Here is a 22,096-nt window from a genome sequence, read left to right as displayed (position 1 = left end):
TGGTTCCTAGTCAGATTTGTTTCCATTGCACCACGACAGAAATTCCTCAAAACTTTTATATACTGAGTGAAAGGTACAGGGGAACCTTCTGAACCATTGTTTTAACTCTTCCATTAATTTGAAATTATCTTTAAAAAAACTTATTCAAGAAACATGAAACTTTAATTGTTAAGATACCTCATCATGCCTCTGTTAATTACCATGATGACTTAATTTACTAAACTCAGTGTAACAGAAAAACATAATTAGTAAGAAAATTGCCTTACTGTTTGGTTTCTTTGTAGTAGCTGATAATTCCTTCTCTTCTTCTGCTACTTGAGGGAAGCTATCTGCCAAACAGGATTCATACTCTTCATGTGTAGTCCGATCAAACATATCTTCCAAGCTATCATTCATTTTTCTTTCGTCATCTATGTAAGAGAGCACTGGCTTAGGCCAAGGGGCAGGCCTTTTGCTTTCAATGTAGACCAATATGAAATTTGTAGGACGATCACAAAATAACTCAGGTGTGTATGAGGCAAGAATAAATGCCCAGTCTGGGTGGTTACTGCACATTTACCAATGCTTTATGTTATGCCTTCAAATGTCCTTTATCATGTGAAGAGAATGCTAGTTTTTGTTAGTCATTTTAAGCATTAAAAAATCTTTTTCTCTCTACCAGCTCACATGTAATTCATACTACCAAAAGGAACTGTGAAGAACAGAAAATACAGTGTAATAAATGGTGAAAGATAAACTGTGTGTAAGTAACTGACATCAAAATTTCTAGAGTTTCGCTTACCTGCTTATGTTTCTAGTATGGTAGCAAAAAGTATTTTCTTGCATTATCATTAACACTCGGTGTTTTAGTGTTAAAAAATAATGAATTCTATTCCATATTTGACATGCAAAGTGCTAAGTTCATCTTCAGAGTACTAACTATATTTCCATTATATAATCACATTTTTAAAAACACCAGTTCACTAAAAACAGAAATAGATTCAGCTAACAAATATGACAAAACTGAAGCCTGATAAAACTAATCTATATAACTACCACCTCCCCAGATACAGAATCTGGCACTTCACCCCATTTTATATTTCTCTAGAATTTACCATCACCTAGTGTACTGTATTTGTTTGTTCCATGAGGTAAGTACTTCTGTTCTGTTTACTATTATCTCCAGTTCCTGATACAGAATTGTGTCTCTATAATTTCTGAAGATTAAACATTTATTTTTCATTCTAAGGGTCAAATTTTAAGTAAAAATAACTTCTATGTGCCAGGCAGCGTGCTAGGCATTCCCAGAGCATTCTGTATATGTATATTCTGTAACTTACAATAATTTACTGATTTATTGTTTTGTTGGTCTGACATCTGACTGTAAAAGGCCTGCAGATAGAGACTACATTCTTAGTGATCTTTCCTTTTTTTTAGGGCTGTACACATGGTATAACAGCATAAGGAAGTTCCCAGGCTAGGGGCTGAATTGGAGCTGCAGCTATTGGCCTATACCACAGCCACAGCAAAGCCAGATCTGAGCCATGTCTGTGACCTACACTGCAGCTCATGGCAACGCTGGATCCTCAACCCACAGAGTGGGGCCAGGGATTGAACCTGTGTCTTCATGGACACTAGCTGGGCTCATTACCACAAGGGGAACTCTCTTATTGATCTTTCTATCATAGGACCTAGTAAGTCTAACACAGAGGTAGAGATAAAAAAAAAAAATTCTTTGAACTGAAATATTACAGTAACTGGGAGTTTTTTTGGTATGTTTCATCTTCAACCAATTCTAAGTATGAAAAAGATACCTTAAAATGTGCAGATTTTTTTTTTCTCTCTCAACATTGTTGAAATGTCTCCTATCCCATTTACTATTCTTAAAATGTGGTCTTGGCATTCCTACCATTGAGTGGTTTTGGCTATGTCCTCGTTTGAACCTGGTCAGGTCTTTGTGACTATGCAAGTTCTGAGTCCAAATCATGAACATGCCATGCACTTCCACCTTGCTTGTTGGAGATGCTCACCCTGGGAACCTAGTCTTCCTGTGACATGGAAGCTCAAACTAGCCCTTGTAGAAAGGCCATAAGGAGAAGCCCTAAACTGGATGAGGAGAGAGATGCCTGTCTCTCCCATCTGTTTAGCCCTCTGCTGTTCCAGCTGCAGCCACCACCTGCCTACAACTCATGAGCCTGCGAGATAGAACCACCCAGCAGCTTTTCCTGAATTTCTGAGGCACATAAACTATAAAAGAGAATGGTTGTCCTTCTAATCCTCTGAATTACTGGAGTGACTTCCTAGGCAGCAGCAGTACCCATGATGACTTATTTGGGCAAAATTATTTTCACTCATTAGTTTAAGTTCTCATTTGACCTCCATTTGATTCTTGTTTCAAGTATATTTGGAAAACTATCTTCTTAGATCAACTAGATAAATTTGAAGCCAAAATTGTCATACTTTAGTTTTTCCCTTTTCTGCAAAGCTGAGCAAAACATCAGGAGCTGGTACCAAGAGCAAAATCTTAAGAGTCTTTCTTAAGAAGTGTCATTCACTATGAAAAGATGATAAATCACTGTAAGCTTTTTCTTTTAATAGTTACTATTCTGTCAATGTAGGCAACCAGCTACTTGATTATGTGGATAATTATTCATTACTAAAGAACAAACAATTAAGGCAAAGGCTATTTAACTTTTCTCTCACTTACTGCAGATTTGCAGCAGCAAGAGATAAGGTGTTTCATAAGAAGCAAGGACAAGACTGGCTGTTTGAGTACTGGGTCCCAAGCAGGTAGACAAGAGACTAGAGAACATTCAGCAGAAGATAGGAAATGCACACAGTCTGAATGTCCTCAGTTTCTAACATATGATCATTGGAAGATGCCTCTGCTTTTCGCACCCCATCCTCATGTGGCCAGTCCTAACCCTTCACCACAAAAAGGTGATAAATGCCAACTATTCCTAGTCTAGTTTATCTCATGTCATATGCTTCTGTAGTTAGAAATGTAACTAAGGTGATGCCAACCTACACCCATCCATTGTTCCCACCTCTTTCAGAAAAATCAAGGCTTTAGGTGAAGAATTAATGGTTTCTCACTACAAAGGGCTGGAGATACCTAGTTTAGTCATATCCCCTTTTCTATAGACATACAATATGGCAGAGTCACTCATATACACTATCATTCTAGTTTACTGCTAATTTGCAAGTCTATACTAATACTTTTCAGTGGAATCCACCACCCCTTTTTCCTTATCCAACTGCTTTGGAAAATCATATTTCTGAAGCAGGACTCTAAGGATTCTCTTTTACACCATTTATAAAAAATTTTCTAAACCAGGAATCAGGAAACTTTCTTAAAGGGTCAAAAGGTAAATATTTCAGGCCTGTGGGGCTATAAGATCTCTGCAGAAACTACTCAACTCTGCTGCTGTGTCACATGAGCAGTCATAAGGCAATAAATAAACAAGGGAGTAAGGCTGGGTTCCAGCAAGACTTTACTTACAAAACTGGCAGCTGGCTGTAGTTTGCTGATTCCTGGAAACCATTTGAATTCTTTTGGAAATAAAAATTATTTTTACCAAACTTTTTTCCTGAAATACTGAAACTAAGCTTTTCTAAGAAAAGTCTAGTATTATGAGAACAGGGGAATAATACAGGTTTATGGTAGAGGTCATTTATGCTCATCAGGGAAATGGTATCACTACAAACTTCCCTTTACATTTGTATTAAAATTAAAAAAAAAAATCAAATCTTACTTGGACTTTTTTCTCCCTTCTGCTCTTGCTTCTTCATTTTTAAAAGCATAGTTTCACTAACCAACGTACAGTCCATATCCAATGTCTCTCCTCCTGCTAATCTTGACTGACTGCCATCCTGAATGAATATTTAAAAATTCAAAAAATTTAAACATCCTTTTATGGTCTTATATTTACTTTTTGGGGGGAGGGGTTAAAATATACAACATAAATGTTACCATTTTAACCATTTTTAAGTATATACCTACACTTCAGCAGCATTAAGTTATATTTACTTCTACCCTTTAGGAATACAGATACATTTAGGTTTAATTGCCTATAAAACATTTTAACTTCAATATATGAGCACCTTCTCTCAAGCCAAGGAAAAGGACCTACTGTCAAAGGACAGAGAGTTATGTGCTACCCAAATCCCTGGAGCCTCCCTTCTTCTCCAACCTGCCTCACAGAAATGAACATCAATGTATAGTAATAACAAAAGGTCATAAGTGAAATTTGATTCCTTGATGGATATATAATACTCCAGCAACTGTTAATATGCTACCAAGTGAAAGAGAACTTCTCAAACTATGAAGAACCTAAATAAAAGCCAAAAAAGTTATTTCTGCTACGCATTTTGATTTTTAAAAAAATACACAGTATTTTAAAAAAATAGCCAACTGGGAAAATGAAAATTTGTTTTTAATGGTAGATTATTTTAAGTTAATCAAGGCATATGATAGATTATTTTGATTAAAAATCATTTAAAATATGTAACTAGTATTTTGCAGTATTTTAAAACTATATTTTTTTAGCCAGTATCTTTAAGGTCAGAAAGTATCATTACTCTTTCAAAAATACCATAAAGATGGAATAGGAATAAGTATTTTTTATTTTTCGGAATAAATAAAAGAAGATTGTAAGAGGTGTGTGATTATCTCAAGGCCACAGAGTATGTAAGGAGAGCAGGGGGACTAACAATGCACTAGAATAACCACGAGGGCATTGCTTCTACTTTCTAACTTACCTTTGTATCTATGACGGTAATATCCATTTTATACTGAGAAAGGTCTGCTCCTGGATCTATACTCCACTGGATATTTTCAAAGGATTCATCTTAGATAAGGAGAAAAAACACACAATCAAAAATGGATTTTAAAAATTCTCATCACTTTAGGAGTTCCTGTCGTGGCTCAGCAGTTAATGAACCTGACTAGCAACCATGAAAATTCGGGTTCGATCTCTGGCCTTGCTCAGTGGGTTAAGGATCCGGCATTGCCATGAGCTGTGGTGTAGGTCGCAGATGCAGCTTGGATCCTGTGTTGCTGTTGCTGTGGCGAAGGACAGCTGGCTAAGGCTCCGATTGGATCCCTAGCCTGGGAACCTCCATATGCCAAGGATGCAGCGCTAAAAAGACCAAAAAAACAAAACAAAACAAAACAAAAATAAAAACCTCATCATTTTAAAAACATTATGGGACCCAAAGAATGGCAGGAAAGTTCTGCAAATAATATGTCTGCTAACGGACTTGTATCTAGGATGTATAAACAACTCTTAAAACTCAAAAATAAGGGAGTTGCCTTCATGGCTCAGTGGTAACGAACCTGACTAGTGTTCATGAGAAAGTGGGTTCAATCCCTAGCCTAGGAACTTCTCCATGCTGTAAGCGCAGCCAAAAAAATAAAAAGTCAGGAATGAGAGTGAAAAAATGTTTTTATACTCACTGGAAGAATAGCTAAAAGAATGTGCTTCAGGGAAAAAGGAAAATAAACCTAGAATGAAGGAGTAAGTTTCCAATGACGAATACAGGAAAAAACATTGCATATAAAGTACAAAAACATTTAGTGGCTAAAAAACCAAAAAGAATTTTTTAAACACAGCAAAATTATGAAAAGAATCATATATATATTAGAGCAAACAATGTTTTTAAACAGGAAATTTAAAAACCCACATCAATCTATAATGTTTATAGATATATACCTGTAAATGCAAAGAAAAGGACAGGCTATCTATGAGGTGAGAAACAAAGTCTGGATGATAAATTTCCACTTTTTATTTATTTGCCACATTCGTGGCAGATGGAAGTTCCAGGCCAGGGACTGAATCTGAGCCACATGTGTAATCTATACCACAGCTGCAGCAATGTCTGATCCTTTACCCACTGCACCAGTTCGAACACATGCCTCTGTAGCAACCTGAGCAGCTGTAGTTGGATCCTTAACCCACGTACCACAGGAATATGCAATTTCTACTTTTTATATTATAAAAATCTGTATTGTTTAAATTTTTTAAAGCTTTTGTAAAGATAAGAAATAACTACATAAGTAAATTTATTAAATCACCTATAAAAATAGATATTAGGAGTTCCCGTCGTGGCGCAGTGGTTAATGAATCCGACTAGGAACCATGAGGTTGCGGGTTTGGTCCCTGCCCTTGCTCAGTGGGTTAACGATCCGGCGTTGCCGTGAGCTGTGGTGTAGGTTGCAGACGTGGCTCGGATCCCGCGTTGCTGTGGCTCTGGCGTAGGCCGGTGGCTACAGCTCCGATTCAACCCCTAGCCTGGGAACCTCCATATGCCGCGGGAGCGGCTCAAGAAATAGCAACAACAACAACAACAAAAAGACAAAAAAAAAAAAAAAAAAAAAAAGATATTAAAGTTATCAATTTACTTTTTCAAAAAGTGAAGTGCAGGAAAATCACATGCAAAATGAAATCAGTAAAAATTGTGCTATAAACACAGGAATATGCAGGGATGTTTTTTTCTGAAAAAAATGAGTTCCCATCATGCCCATCATGGCACAACAGAAACGAATCTAACTAGGAACCATGAGGTTGTGGGTTCAATCCCTGGCCTTGCTCAATAGGTTAAGGATCCAGTGTTGCCATGAGCTGTGGTGTAGATCGCATATGCAGCTCAGATCTGGCAGTGCTGTGGCCATGGTGTAGGCCTGTCAGCTGTAGCTCTGATTTGACCCCTAGTCTGGGAACCTCCATATGCCGCTAATGTGGCCCTAAAAAGCAAAAAAAGAAAGACAAAGAAAAAATTCAATCTATCCAAAGAACGTACATAGCATGTTATAGTACCCAACATCATTAAAATAGACTGTTACAGTTTACACACCTTGGTTGTTCTGTAGAGACTTTGTCTTAGAAATTCTACACGGATTTAACTGAAGAACTGACGCAAGTTCACATGCTCCATGGACTGACCTGGTTTTTATTTTTATTGGCTCATGAGAACCAGCACCCTAAAACAGAAAGAATTATTAGCATCTAGGAGAATTCACAAACCACCATTTTAATCAAAATCTTTGAACATATAACGCAAACCTTCACGTCATCCAAAGGATCCTCTGTCTCCAAACTTTCACGTGGACGTAGAGGGATTTTAAAGACTGGATTTTCTTCTTTTATTTGCACCAGTGTTTTATCTGGAGATTTATTCAGGGATTGGAGAAGAGACTCCTGTAAATAGGGCTCCTCTGGGAAATCTTTGGCTAACCCACAGCCCCCGCTCAAGGCCTTACGGCTTGAGGAAGAGCCTTTTGGAACGGGCTTCAGAGACTCAAAAAGAGTCACTTGCCTAAATCTGATTTTAGAGGTCTCACTTCCTTGGCTTTTCTCTTGACGGTGAATAGCCGAAAATCGATCAGACAGATCCAGAGGTTTATCCATCACATAATCTCCATTCATGTAAGACTGATTACCCAGTGGAAAAGGGAAAGCATTTTCTTTATCAAAAGAGGCTTGGGGGCAGCTTACTTCATCTTCATTTTCTTCCTCAATTTTCTTCCTTTTGGTTCTGCCTCCTAATGATTTCAGGGGTACCACATGTTTATCTTTATCGGTAACAGTATCTTTAATGTGATCAATATCATTCTGTTCACCTACGGGTTCACTTATACTTTTATTTATAAGCACTGGCTTGTTACATGACTGGTTAGTGATCTTGTTCGCTTCAGCCCCAAGACTATGATGTGTGAAAAGGGTACTATCTTCAGATTTTGATCTAGGTTTCTCCAATCTAGAATTAGAAGTGTTACTGCAAGGCACTGTTTTCAGATGGTTTTTCTTCCCACTCTCTAAAAGAGAAGGGGACAAACTTGTATTCAAACCTAAACTACTTTTCATATTAGAGGTAGCTCCAAATACAGGAGATGACACCCGAATAGTCAGTTCTTCTTGAGGAGGAGTCTTTGAAATTGAATCTGAAAATCTAAAAAAATAAAAGAGTGGTAAATCTTTTTTCCTACTAAAGAAATAGGGTAAAAATTAAAAGACAAGCATAATGAGAAAACTTCTGCTAACACAGAATTATTAATATTAAGATTTTAACCACATATTTAAGAGGCAGACCATTAACCAAAATTTAAGATACAGTATAATTGCTGGCTTCTCTTTATTTGGCTGACAAAAAGCAGAGGAAAATTATTTAGCAAACCTATCTCAATACCATGATATACCTATTTATAAATAGTCTTCCTAAGTTACTTAAATAAATTTACTATATACGAAAATCATATTTTAATAAATCCTACTGGGGACTCAAATACATCTGTTGTTATAAAATCTTATCATGAGTAACTCCAAGAAAAAAAAATTACTATACTACAGAAGTGAACATAAGGCGCAGCCTGCCTCTAGCAGAGACAGCTGTGGCAGCAGGAAGAGCATTAGGGTTAAGTTTGAAAACATGGAATGGGTAAGAAAGAGCTCTGGTTCTAGTATTTAATAGTTCTGTGGCCTTAAAAAGATATTTAACCTCTGTGGAGCTGCATTTTTATTGACTGTAAAAAAGAGGGGTAATAAACCTACTTTAATAAGCTACTTTGATGACAAATTAAATGTGATTCATGTATCTAATATTGAAAACTCTTAAAAAGCAAAATGCCACCTCAATAGAGGCACTGTTAGTTAATGGATGTTCTGAAATTAGTAAAAACAAGATGTAGCCCCACCCTGGAAGCTCATCCAAGCTTATGATGAATTTCATACAACATCCAGTTTTTGAAAAGACAACAGAAGGGATGCCTGGACTTTAAAGAGGCAGGGTAACAAGGCTGAGACCTCTTACGTACTGCTTGATAGAAATAAAGAAAAAAAATCTAAAAATAATATCCATCTTGCTACAATAATGCAAAAAGCCCTCAACTGGTAATAAACTAGGGGAAATATTCTTTTAAATAAAAATTAATATAACCAGAATCACAAGTTGAGGGAGATAGTTTAAATATTTGGAACTCACTGCAGTGGAATCTTACCAATAGTTCATAAGTTTTTACCAAAGTGCCCCAAATTACCTTAAACTATCTTCACTATTTCTTCTTGATTCCTCAAAAGGTTGTTTCTTGTGATCTCCTTCCAGACAGTGGTAGAGCTCATCACCAAGAGGGCTCCTGGGGCCTCGAGATTCCTTTGATATTAAAATATAAAGTATATAAATACAGAGGATGATTATTTATTTATTTTTTGCTTTTTAGGATTGCACATGAGGCATATGGAAGTTTCCAGGCTAGGGGTTGAATCAGAGCTACAGCTACTAGCCTACACCACAGCTCACAGCAATGTGGGATCAAAATGGTGTCTGTGACCTACACCACAGCTCATGGTGAACACTGGATCCTAAACCCACTGAGCGGAGACCAGGGATCAAACCCGCATCCTCATGGAGCTTAGTCAGGTTCGTTAACTACTGAGCCATGAAGGGAACTTCCAGATTATTTATTTTAAAAAAAGGAATAAAATACTGACACATGCTATGATGTGGATGAACCTCAAAAATAAGCTAAATGGGAGTAGGTGTAGGTTGTAGGTGGTGGTGTAGGTTGCAGACGCGGCTCGGATCCCGCGTTGCTGTGGTTCTGGCATAGGCCGGTGGCTACAGCTCCGATTCGACCCCTAGCCTGGGAACCTCCATATGCCGCGGGAGCGGCCCAAGAAATAGCAACAACAACAACAACAACAAAAGACAAAAAGACAAAAAAAAAAAAAAAAAAAAAAAAAGCTAAATGAAAGAAGCCAGACTCAAAAGCCATATATGTGATTCCACTTTTATGAATTATCCAGAATAGGTCAATCTTTAAGGACAGAAAGCAGACTGGTGGTTGCCAATTTCAGAAAACATTATTTAGATGAGAGTAAGGGAACAGTGAAGATTACTTTTACTTACAGGAGATGAATTTTATCTATCTATCTATCTATCTTTTTAGGGCCATACCTGCAGTATATTCCCAAGCTAGGGGTCAAACAGAGCTACAGCTGCCAGTCTACGCTGCAGGAACACCAGATCCGAGTCGCGTCTGCAACCTACACAGCAGCTTGTGGCAACACCGGATCCTTAACCAACTGAGTAAGTCCAGGAACTGAACCTGAGTGCTCATGGATACTGGTTGAGTTCTTAACCTGCTGAGCCTCCTGAACTCCCAGGAGATGAATTTTAAAGGATCTTTAGAGAGGAGTGTTTCCCACATGTGCACACAAATCAACTAGGGAATCTTGTTAAATTATAAGTTATCTTTCAGTAGGTCTGAGGATTGGGTTTGAGATTTTTTATCTCAAACTCTAAGGGATGCAGATGCTGTTCAAGTGCGAATCACACTTTGAGCAGCAGGTCTTCAGAGGTCAGTTCCCTTAATATATCTGGTGTCTAAACTACTGACTTGCCAGGTTTATGGGTTAGAGGGAATTAGAAACCATTAAAACAAATTTATAGTTCTAAAGTTAAAAACTACGCACTATCACTTATAAATGGATTTAAAACTAGAAAGGACCAACACCCCCAAACCAAAAAACAAACAAGCAAAACAAAACAAAACATAACATCCCCTTCCAAATACAGTGAAAAACCAATTTTTAGGAATTCAAAGCAAGACAAGTTTATAAGAGTGCATAGAGAAATTCCCCGGTGGCTCAGTGGGTCAAGAACCTGGCATTGTCACTGCTGTGGCACAGGACGACCCTTCAGCCCAGGAGCTTCTGTATGCCCTGGCTGTGCCCCCCCGCTCCAAAGCACACATATACATTTACTGACGACTAAAGCAAAGGAAAACTATTAAAGTTCAAATTTTTTCATTTTTTTAGGGATCAATTAAGAAAAAAAGTAAATGTACCCAATGTAAGGAAGCACTAAATATTGGAATGAAAATCATAGGGTCAATTTCAGACTCAATCCCTAAGAATCTGGCCTAAATGGATTGGCATTTTTAAGAACAGAATCAAAGCATCTACAGTAGATCCAAGAATTCAGCCTATTTTTCAAATATAACCCTAGTTTAAAGGATGTTGAAAAGATCCAATAGATTATGAAATCAACCTAAAAGTTTAAGTCTTCCAGGGTAGGAGGAAATGGGGCGGGGTGGGGGAGAGGGGAGAGGGTTGGCCTAATCCTCTAAGTCATCGTTACTTCTCTAAATTCTGACTCAACCCACATTCCCTATCTCAAGAATTCTAAAGACTCTAGATTTCTGGGATTGCCTGGGGTAGATAATAAAAATGGGCCTTTTTTTAGCCATATCAATCTAGTTCTAGGCCTTTATCCCATAATCTTTTGATAAAATAAATTCTCTTGCTGAATTCTCTAAAAACCGACCTAAAAGGACACTAATAAATTCATATTATCACCAAACTAAACAATTACTTACAGATTCTTCTTGAACACTAAGTCCAAGTGTTTCAGCAACAACTGTGGCTAAATTATCACCAGGATAACTGCTTGTTCCATGTGTTTCTAAGTTAAAAACAAACAAACAAACAATTTATACAGCTGTAGAAATGAGGATTATGAAAAACAAAAAGAAGAAAAGAAAAAGGTTCAAAGGCCCACTTTACGAGATGAACAATTTTTAAAATTCTATGTAAAAAGTTCAAAATATCTACTATACATAGGAATAAGTTGTAGCTATCTAGCATCTATACTTGCCAAACTTTTCCAGCTAGGTTTTCTATTTCTCCTAAATGAACTGAATACAACAGGTAGATTATTTTTCTTATTGCCACTAGAAAAAAAATCATAAAAAATAGATAGATGGAATTCCCATTGTGGCTCAGAGTGTTATGAATCTGACTAGTATCTATGAGGACGCAGGTTCTACCCCTGGCCTTGCTCAGTGGGTTAAGGTTCCGATATTGCAGTGAGCTGTGCCATAGGCCGGCAGCAGCAGTTCCAATTTGACCCCTAGCCTGGGAACTTCCATATGCTGCAGGTGTGGCCCTAAAAAAAAGCAAAAAAAAAAAAAAAAAGATAATTAAATGGATTTCTTGTGACATAAGACATAGCATGAATAAATATCAAACCATGTTTATATAGAACCTTTCATGAAAACACACTTTATGAGAGATTTTCAAGTTTTCCGCTAACACATTAACACAATCACGTATTCAAATATTTTATAAAACTTTTTGTATACAGAGTTTCAATAAATCAACAAGTATTTATGAAGCATGTACCATGTCCAGGCATTGTGCTAGGCACTATACAAAAAGAAAAGGTTTTTTCCCTCAAGGAACTCATGGGCTATTACAGTTGAAATAGGAAGGTAAAAAGAAAACTGTAATAAAACATGATAAACATTAAAGGTACATAAAAGGGGTGGTATAAACACAGAGGAAGGACTATATAATCTACCTTGAGAAAACAAGGAAGGCCAAATGATGCCTAAATTGACCCTTGAGAGAAAAACAAATTAAACTGGCTGGGGGCAGAGAGAAGGATTCTAAGTATATGTAAGGGTCCATGTGAAACAAGACTGTAAATTCAGGGAACTACATGTGATTCAATTGCTAGAAATCAAAGTGCAAAAGATACAACAGTAGTAGAACATGAGCCCAGACAGGTTGTTGAGGGATCAGATTATGCTAAAGAATTTAAAATTTATCCTGTAGGCAATGAAGATACACCCAAGTGCTTTTAATGGAGGACAGATGCAATATTTGGGCTAAAAAGGTAATTCAGATAGGTTGACAGAAAAAGAAGCAGTCACCAACAGGCCAAGGGATTGATTTAGATCACTAAGAGAGCCTCCTGAGAGATGCTGCTGGCCTAAACTAGTACAATGGGGGTGCAGAAGAATGTGCACGACAGACTTGTAGGGGTGCAATCAAGACTTGGAGTCTGGGAATTCCCGTTGTGGAGCAGCAGAAACGAATCTGACTAGGAACAATGAGGCTGAGGGTTTGATCCCTGGCCTTGCTTAGTGGGTTAAGGATCCAGCGTTGCTGTGAGCTCCTGCATTGCCATGGCTCTGGTGCAGGCCAGCAGCTGTGGCTCTAATTCGACCCCTAGGCCTGGGAACCTCCATAAGCCAAGGGTGCAGCCCTAAAAAGTAAAAAAAAAAAAAAGACTTGGAGTCTATTTAGATATGAGAGCTGAAGAAGCAGGAACATAGGATGATAATTCAAAGTTTTTTGATTTAGGTAACCCAAAGAGGTATAGGTACATCATTCACCAAGATTATAAATAAAAGGATGGGTAGAGAAGATAATTGACAAGAAAAGTTTCAATTTTGGACATGCTGAAGTGGAAGGATATCCAGGTACAGATGTTCAACAGCAAGCAGATACACTGGCAGTTTAGAATTCAGGAATAAAGTCTTAGGAAGAGACAGATTTGACTTATTATCATAGAGATGGTAGCAGAATACTAATGATAAGTGAAGATTCCTCTCACAAAATGAGAGAATAGGCCAAGGATCATACATACATTTGGGGACAGTAATTTTTTTCCTCCCTTTTTAGGGCCACACTTTTGGCATATGGAAGTTCCCAGGCTAGGGGCTGAATCAGAGCTGCAGCCACTGGGCTGCTACATCACAGTCACAGCAACACTGGATCCAAGCACATCTTCGACCTACACCACAGCTCAGAACAAGGCCAGATCTTTAACCCACTTAGTGAGGCCGTGGATTGAATCTGTTTCCTCATGGACACATACTAGTTGGGTTCGTAACCCACTGAGCCACAACAGGAATTCCCAGGGACAGTAATATTTAAAAGATAGAGGGAATTCCCATCGTGGCTCAGCAGAAACAAAATCTGACTGGAATCCAAGAGGACACAGGTTCGATCCCTGGGTTAAGGATCCAGCATGGCCATGAGTTGTGGTGTAGGTCACAGATGTGGCTTGGATCTGGTGTTGCTGTGGCTGTGGGGTAGGCCATCAGCTGCAGCTCCATTTTGACCCCTAGGCTGGGAACCTCCACATGCTGTAGGTGTAGGCCTAAAAAGACAAAAATAAAAACAAAAACAAACAAAAAAAAAAAAAAAAAAGAGAGGAGTTCCCATTGTGGCACAGCAGAAATGAATCCGACTAGGAACCATGAGGTTGTGGGTTTGATCCCTGGCCTTGCTCAGTGGGTTAAGGATCTGTGGTGTAGGTCAGAGACGTGACTCGGATCTGATGTTGCTGTGGCTGTGGCCTGCAGCTATAGCTCCAATTCGACCCCTAGCCTGGGAACCTCCATGTGTCATAGGTGTGGCCCTTAAAAAAGAAAATTATTAGCAATATGTATTATATGGATAGGGACATTTATATGAATAACAGGATAACTTTACTTTCTAATAGAAAAAAGACTGCTAAAGAACAAATAATACAAACAAAATTATATGGAATATATTTTAAACTATTGTCTAATTCAGATGGTTGGCCACTCCTGCCCACCAATAACTTCAAATTTTAAACTTATACAGTAATCTCAGCATCTTGCTTACTAGCTATTGGAGCCTGGCTCTGATCACAAGTGTCGGCCACTAGAATTTCACCTTCATTAGGCTTATGTTGTAGATGAGTGGAAGACTTCGGAACTTTTCTCAATTCTAAGGGAAAAAAGAGGAGAGATTATATATATAAATAATCATGATGAAAAATAAGCCAATACAAAACTATCTCTAAATGCACTACAAGCGCATTTTATTGACATAATTTCAATATTCTAATAAAAAGTTTATTCCTTTAGTTTCACTAGGAAACTAAACAAAGTTAGGACAGCAGAAGAGAGAGGACTAGAACAGATAAGCTTCTTCTGACCTAAGCCTTCTAGAGTTGTAATATTTTAACACATTTTTCCTTTGTGTATTGTTGCACATCAGTAGGTTCATCTGAGATGAATACTGCATCATGTATCTTTGTTTTAGAGTTATTTTCTGGAAAGAAATCTGAAACATGCTTTATCAGAAATCATTCCACTGTTTAAGGATTTAACTGGAAGAAAACCAAAAGAAGGAGAAAGTAAAGGGAAACAGACTTTTACTAATTATAATTACAACAATATATATATTTTAAAACAAAACAAGCAAGAGTGGTTAGAGAAAGAAAAGGATTAACTGGTCATTAAATTTGTTTTAAAATAAGTTGCATGGCTAAAAAGTGATCTGATATTTTAAAACCAAAATTTCAGATTCCAAGTAAGAATAATCAGAACAAGATTAAAATAGATAAAGTAAGTTCTGAAATAGGTTATTCTCATATAATGAAGAAATAAAACAAAAGCATTTGTATGAGATACAAAAGATGACTTGCCTAATAAAGAAAATTGCTGTGATTTGATCTTTCCTGGATATTCTTTCAGATGGAGTTAAACATGATCTAAATTATGCAGATGATTATCTGTATTGATTTATGTCCTGTCTGACAGACTAAAAGGCCCAGAAATGTTCATTCTAGACCCATGTTTTACGTTTTACTTTAGCTCCTAATTATGTGTAAGATTTTTAACAGTTCTTTTGTTTTCCACTAGATGGTGATGAAAGCTTAATATAAAATGGGGGGAAAACTGTCAATTTTCCAGTAGCAACAATTAAGATGTACCATTTTTTTAAAAAAAAGTATAGCTACTGTCAACAATTTATTTGTATTATAAAAATATCTCTAGGACTATGCATACCCTTTCCCCCTAATACTGTCCTTGTTATAAACAGTTTAGGTTAAATATGGTAAGTCTTTACCATTTACTTTTAGGTCAATATTAAAAGGAATAAGCAGTATTAGCATGCTGCAGGATAAATTTTAAGACTACATGAAAAGTCAGTTTCAAAGCATTTAGCAGAAATGGTAAACTGGCCTGGAATTATAAATTAGTCATTGATAAGTCACAAATAAGATATATTATAAAGCCATTTCTTGCCTGACCAACAAACTGCTACATATTATAACAAAGATAGCCAGTAAAAGTTACCAGTGGGAGCAGCTATAGGTAGGACCTGATAAGTATAGAAGTTTAGAGCCAAGAAGATCTGTATTTGAATTTTAACTTGACAGGCGACCCTAAGTGAGTTATTTAATCCCTCTAAAAAGCAAATCTTTCCTCATTTATAAAACGAAGGGGATAACAGCTACCTTACAACCTGTCATGAAAATTAAATACAGTAGTAATATATTCAAATCACTCAGCATAATAACTGGCACACAGTAGCTAGAACTTGAATGTTAAATAACCTTTTTTCCTTCTATTTCCCATATATACACATATATGAATATTTTTAATTTATTTTTTTACTTTTATTTTTTTTGCTTTTTAGGGCCACACCCGTGGCATATGGAAGTTCCCAGGCTGGGGGTGGAACTGGAGCTATAGCTGCTGGCCTACACCACAGCCACAGCAACATGGGATCCAAGTTACGTCTGCGACCTACACCACAGCCCACAGCAATGCCAGATCCCTAACCACTGAGCGAGGCCAGGGATCAAACCTGCATCCTCATGGATTCTAGTCAGGTTCATTAACCCCTGGGCCATGAAGGGAACGTCCCAAATATTTTTTAAACAAAAAAACTATTAACTTTTGTAAATTGCTGAGCATTTACATATTCAGATGAGCAATGCCCATCTACATATAATACAGGCTGAAAAAAATCCCTTCCCAGTTGCTTTGCTAACAGAAACTAACAGCTGTAACATAAGTTACCTGAGCAATAACTATCTTCCTTCCATTAAAGTAACACAAAAACTAACAACAGACGGATATTTTTTTCTTTTATAGAACCAGATAACTAAACTACAACTCCTGTCCTCACCATTTGCACACCCAGTGTGCTCCACATTAGTCTGTGTTTGTTCCACATATCGGATGTGAAGGTTCTCCTTTCTTCGTAGCCGGTTAGCACCAGGAAATGAAAAAGCTGTTATTGGTGAATCTGGAATAATGTCTTCCTCAGATTCAACATCAGTTGCTTGATGCTGCTGATCATTCCTAGAGGAAAATAACAGTTGAAAAAAAAATTAGTTTGACAAATATATTTATTAAAACATCAACCATTTAGTATAGAGCTACAGCAGAACACAGGTATGAAGGAGACAGAATTCCTTGGATCTAATGTTCAAAATATAAATACAAGGATTAGAGAAGTACCCAAATGACGAGAGTATCAGCTAGGGAATATTACTGTGAGACACTAAAAGAGAAAGTGTAGTTGGTGGCATTTGAGGTGAAACTGAAAGAATTTCAAATGGCAGAGAAAATGAGCAGAGGATCCTCCAAGTTGAGTAAAGGCAGGCAGTGCTGTGTACCCGTGTTAGAGAAAGACAACCTGGAAGTACTTATAGGAGAGCCATGACTAAGTGTGCACATAATTTAGAAAGCAAGAAGAAGGGGATTAAGGTTTTAGAGCATGGAAGTAATATGAAAATCTAACAGCAAGCAAGACTGCGCAAGATTGACTGGAACAGAAAGAAAGGAGGCAATGGCTGTAACAGTCCTGGCATGCACTACCGTGGGTTTGAACTGGAATGCTGAAGATAGGTATGGAAAGTAAGGGCCCATTGTTGAACACTGTGGTAGTCGAATCAACAGGACTTGGCAAATGACAAATACAGGGTGATAAATAATACCAACACTAATAACTACCAACATTTGTTGCAGGTTTGCACTGTCAGGTATTATCATTATTACTCTCATTTCACAAATGAGAAAATAAGGAACCAGAAGTAAAGTCATTTACTAAAATAGTGAGTAACAGAAGCAGAATCTAAATGCTGACAGCCAGACTCCCAGGACATAACTGTTATCCTTGGTAGAGACCATGGGTCCATACTGACTGACTATGAGTAGGACTCACACTTTTGAGTTTCTACCCCTGCTGCTATCCAGGCTCACTTATAGTACTCTCAACACATCAGTCAGAAAAGTCCTATTAAAACTTAAGTCATATTATGACTCATGTCAATCTTCTGATTAAAACATGCCACATCTTCCCACTTCACTGGAAATGCAAGCCACAGTCCTTTTAATTATTCACAAGGTTCTTCTAGGTGATCTGATTGTCCCCTCTCCTACATTACCTCTCTGATCTCCTTTCATATTATATTCTACGCCAGCCATCCTCACTTCTTCAAGGCTCCGCACACACACAGGGCATACTCCCACTGTAGGGTCTTTGCTCTAGCTCTTCCACCTGCTTGGAATGATCACTGCCAAATATCATGGCTAATTATCTCATCTTCAAGTGTTTGCTGGAGTTTTACCGTCTCATCAACACCTGCCTTGAACACGTTATTTAAAATTGCAACCTCCTTCCCACACCCTAGTATTCCTGTTCCTTGTTATTCTGCTCTATTACTTTATCCATAGCATTTACTGCTCTCTGACATAGTACATAGTTGATTTGTCTACTGCTCACCTACCTTATTCTCTAAGAGAATAAGGATCTTTTTTTTGGGGGGGGTTACTAATACATCACAAGTGTCTGCAATAGTGGGTAACTGGTATATGCTCATTAATATATGATGGATCAATGACTATGAAAGATTCCCAGATTTCACTAAAAAAATAAATCTGTGCTATCTAGGCACATGTTCTTACCTTATTCAAGACTGAAGGCACCTTAAGCCTGGACTGAATTATGGTCACTGAGTAAAGTAAATTCACTTTAACTCAACTGACTTTCCTCGTCAAACCATTACGGAACCTATTTGCCACAAATTTTTATCAGTCTGTCAGGCACTTAGGCTTTACATGAAAAACCACTCTAATATACTCATATCAATTTATAATACTACTTATTCCTGGATAATGAATTTTTACCAACTATAACCAATAGATTTTTAAAAAGTAGAAGACAAAGACTTTTTCCTAAAACAGATTTATATCTTAATTTCCTGGATAATATCAATATTATTTGTGGTCTATAACCCTACATTCTATACTGAGTAAAACCTTTAGAGCTAATATCTAATCTCTACCTACAATTCTGCCATCTTACTCTGGAAAAAAGTAAGCTAAAGTCATATGAGAAACCCTTCCTTACAAATTAATGGAGTGTGAAATCTATCTGACCTTGCTTTAACTAATCACGTCAGAGGCTACCTGCCTATTAGTCATAAAAATTCAACCTGAAACATGAATGAGTCACGAGAAGAAATTGATTTCCTGGAAGAGTCAATCTAGAAGGAGCAGAGCTTATCAAAGGGGGAAAAAAAACACACCAAAAACCAGCTCTAACTAGAGGTGGCTAAACTACGTAAACAAGTGCTGGCTTTGTCCTCCTTTGTCCTTTTTTTGTCACAAAAGAAAAAGGAAACAAAACAAAACAACTTTCATGTGTTAACCAAGTTTCATCTTTAAAGTGTTAGGACTCACTTTGATTTTCTGAGAAAAGTTAAAAGTTTTCGCCATAGGTTTTAGTTAATTATGCACACTGGTTCTCTTTCTCCTTCCACTTTTCTTTCTAAAAGGCTGACTGCCTCCCTTTGAATTCCTGTCAAAATGATTTCAGTTTTGTTTTTTTTTTTTCCCAAAGACCTTCAGGATCCAGGGTCTCCCTTCATAATGAATCTATAAAAAGGTTTTTAATATTTAGGCTTTTCTCCTCCTCTAAAGAACTTACACTTGCAGTTAAAATGTAATTTAAATTTAATGAAGTAGTTATAGCTATCAAGTTTAAACACTCTGATTTTCAAAAAAGGAATGAGGGTTCCAAAAATATACACTAGTGAGTCTGATACCCTGCTGTCTTAGAACCAGTTTATTATATGAATAATTCAACTACAAATGCAAATACAAAGGAAATACAAATTCGGTACTAATAGAGAACAACTCCAAATTGACTGAAAACAGTATACAGAGAATTATCATCAATGAGGAAAACCTGCCCTAGTACACTCCAGGGCTCCATCCTCAGGCAGGTTCTGTTCAACATTTACTACTGATTTTGATGCAGGGCACTGATCGAACAGTCATCAAATTTGTGGAAGACACAAAACTGAGAATAAAAGCTAACTTAACGCATAGTAGAAAAAAAAATCAACATATGAAAGACCCTCCAGAGGTTGCAATATTACAGGACAAATCCAAGATAAAAGCCTCACTGGAATCAAGAGAAACATGGATTCAAATCCTGCATCTGACATTTACTAGTCACACTGGGTAAATTAGACAACCTTTCTGAGCTTCAGTTACCTCATCTATAAAGAAAGTACAGTACTATATTTTCTTGCTTCATTTTTTGTTAAGAAAGTTGTGGAAAATAATGTATGTAAAAAATGTAATGCAATGCCCAAAAAAGAGATCTGATCAATAATGTGCTTATCTTAAAGTGAAGATTCCTTTGCTATAATGTTTTGTCAACAAATACTATAAAGCCATGACTCTGAAGTCATGTATTTTTGTATTTTTATACTAACATAAAAAGTCTACAAGTAGAGGATAAGGAAGACTTTGACTTAAAGGTTCTAGTTAGTGGATACCCAATAAGGAATTGTAAGTAACAGATGTATGTTTTGGCTACATTAATAGAAGTTAAAAGATACAGAAAAATGGAGGGGGCTGTATTGCTTTACTGGTTGGACTATACCTATAAGACCAAGTTAGTTAAAATACCGATAAACCAAAACATTTAAGAGAAATGGTAATTTGATGAATCTTGAAATAATGCCACGGGGGAACAGTTAATGCAGAGAGGATATTTACTCTAAAGACAGTTAAGACTCAGGAGGGCCTTGGTAGCTTGTCTTCATGTATGCTAAGGGCCATTAAGTAAAAGGGGGGTAAACTTATTCCAATGGTCCCAGAAGGCAAAATCAGAAAAAACAGTACTTTTAAAAAACCACAGTGATTTTTAACAGAACTTAGCACTTTCTAAGAGTTATCATCTCAATAAAATTAAATAGGCTTGGTAGACAGTGAACTTGTATAAGAGGTGTTCAAACAATGGCTATTTGATAAAGAAGTTATACAAGGAATTCAATTTAAAAGAGTGCTGAGGGAGTTCCCATTGTGGCTCAGCAGAAACGAATCCGACTAGTATCCATGAGGGGGCAGGTTCGATCCTTGGACTTGCTAAGTGGTCCGGCATTGCCATGAGCTGCAGGGTAGGTCACAGACACAGCTCAGATCTGGACCAGCAGTTGTAGCTCCAATTGGACCCCTAGCCTTGGAACCTCTATATGTTGCAGGTGCGGCCCTAAAAAAAAAAAGACAAAAACCAAACCAAACAAAAAAACTGAAAACAAAGAAATGAACAACAACAACAACAACAAAAGAAGAGAGCATTGAATGAAATGAACTTTATAGCCCTTAAGGGTTTAGAGACCTTTTGACTTTCACTGACCCAGCTCATCCATTTCCCAAAACAAAATGAGTCATAACCTCAACACTCAGCTCATTTAATTATTTGATTTCTGTGACTGGTAGAGTTGAATATATATTTTGAACTTAAGAACAGCAAATTTTTTTTTTCTGAATAATTTTTTACCATAGTGTCACAAAAACCAACTGCCTTATTATAAAAGGTTATCTGTTACATCAAACCCAGCTTAGGTGAATCAGAATTACTGCATTTAACAAGAAAAGGTATAAACTAAACAGTACTTTTTCTAAAGTTCAGGGAAATTTTAGGCACTAAATAAACAGATTTTACAGTGGTTTAGGTAATCAGAGGAAATGAGGTTGCCTTACAAGATAACACTTGCTATTTTTTTCCTAACTGAAAACAGAAGGAAATTTGTTTGAAGAGGGTAAGCTGTTAAAGAAGTTGGCTTATAAGAATAACTATATTAAATTTTAGGAGAGAACTGAAAGAAAGACACAATAGATTACCTCCTACACTGTTAAGGCATGTACTAAATATATCTAGTTTCAATTCACTTTATAACCTTGGTTTTGGAGGCATTCACCTAATGAATTCTGTATTTACCTCTACAGACTAGTTATCATGTATTATTGGTATTCATAACTATCAGGGCTGATACGTTCCAAATAACATACACTACATATGCTAAACTGCTTCACATAGTGTAAATTAATGTAGGTCAACAACTACTATGTTAAATCTTTGGAACTGGATGTGATTCAGAATCCAGATTTTTTAAAAATGAAGGGCACTACAGAGCATATATAGCTTGTTACAAAACACCTCCAGTGGAGCCCAAGATCATCCTACAGTTAAGCATATTGATA

At 37.0% G+C, this 22,096-nt stretch overlaps 1 protein-coding gene across 35 annotated transcripts in view; it reads right to left on the bottom strand.

Moving 5' to 3' along the window:
- The window catches only part of RBBP8 (RB binding protein 8, endonuclease), a 96,164-nt gene that overhangs the window by 17,384 nt on the left and 56,684 nt on the right, over window positions 1-22,096 (bottom strand). For 34 of the 35 annotated variants that reach the window (XR_014807740.1, XR_014807739.1, XM_084964355.1 and 31 more), the window contains 9 exons: window positions 16,719-16,894; window positions 14,418-14,522; window positions 11,354-11,439; window positions 9,014-9,126; window positions 7,044-7,929; window positions 6,835-6,961; window positions 4,741-4,829; window positions 3,735-3,852; window positions 267-410 (listed from right to left, as the gene is read on the bottom strand). Coding sequence is in view for 32 of the 35 variants with exons in the window: in XM_084964355.1 (XP_084820481.1) it covers window positions 267-410; window positions 3,735-3,852; window positions 4,741-4,829; window positions 6,835-6,961; window positions 7,044-7,929; window positions 9,014-9,126; window positions 11,354-11,439; window positions 14,418-14,522; window positions 16,719-16,894 (1,844 nt within the window). In the remaining 3 variants the exon portion in view is untranslated. Of the gene's footprint in view, window positions 1-266; window positions 411-3,734; window positions 3,853-4,740; window positions 6,268-6,686; window positions 6,962-7,043; window positions 7,930-9,013; window positions 9,127-11,353; window positions 11,440-14,417; window positions 14,523-16,718; window positions 16,895-22,096 lie in introns of those variants that run through there. The other variant, XR_014807741.1, reaches the window with a different exon arrangement.

This window comes from Sus scrofa, chromosome 6, assembly GCF_054392235.1.
Source record: "Sus scrofa isolate SSC_HxYL_T2T_F1_AM1 chromosome 6, Sscrofa_HxYL_maternal_Yorkshire_Landrace_v2.0, whole genome shotgun sequence".
Classification (NCBI taxonomy): domain Eukaryota; kingdom Metazoa; phylum Chordata; class Mammalia; order Artiodactyla; family Suidae; genus Sus; species Sus scrofa.
Note: the sequence above shows the minus strand (reverse complement) of the source record. Positions and strands in the feature narration are given on the sequence as shown.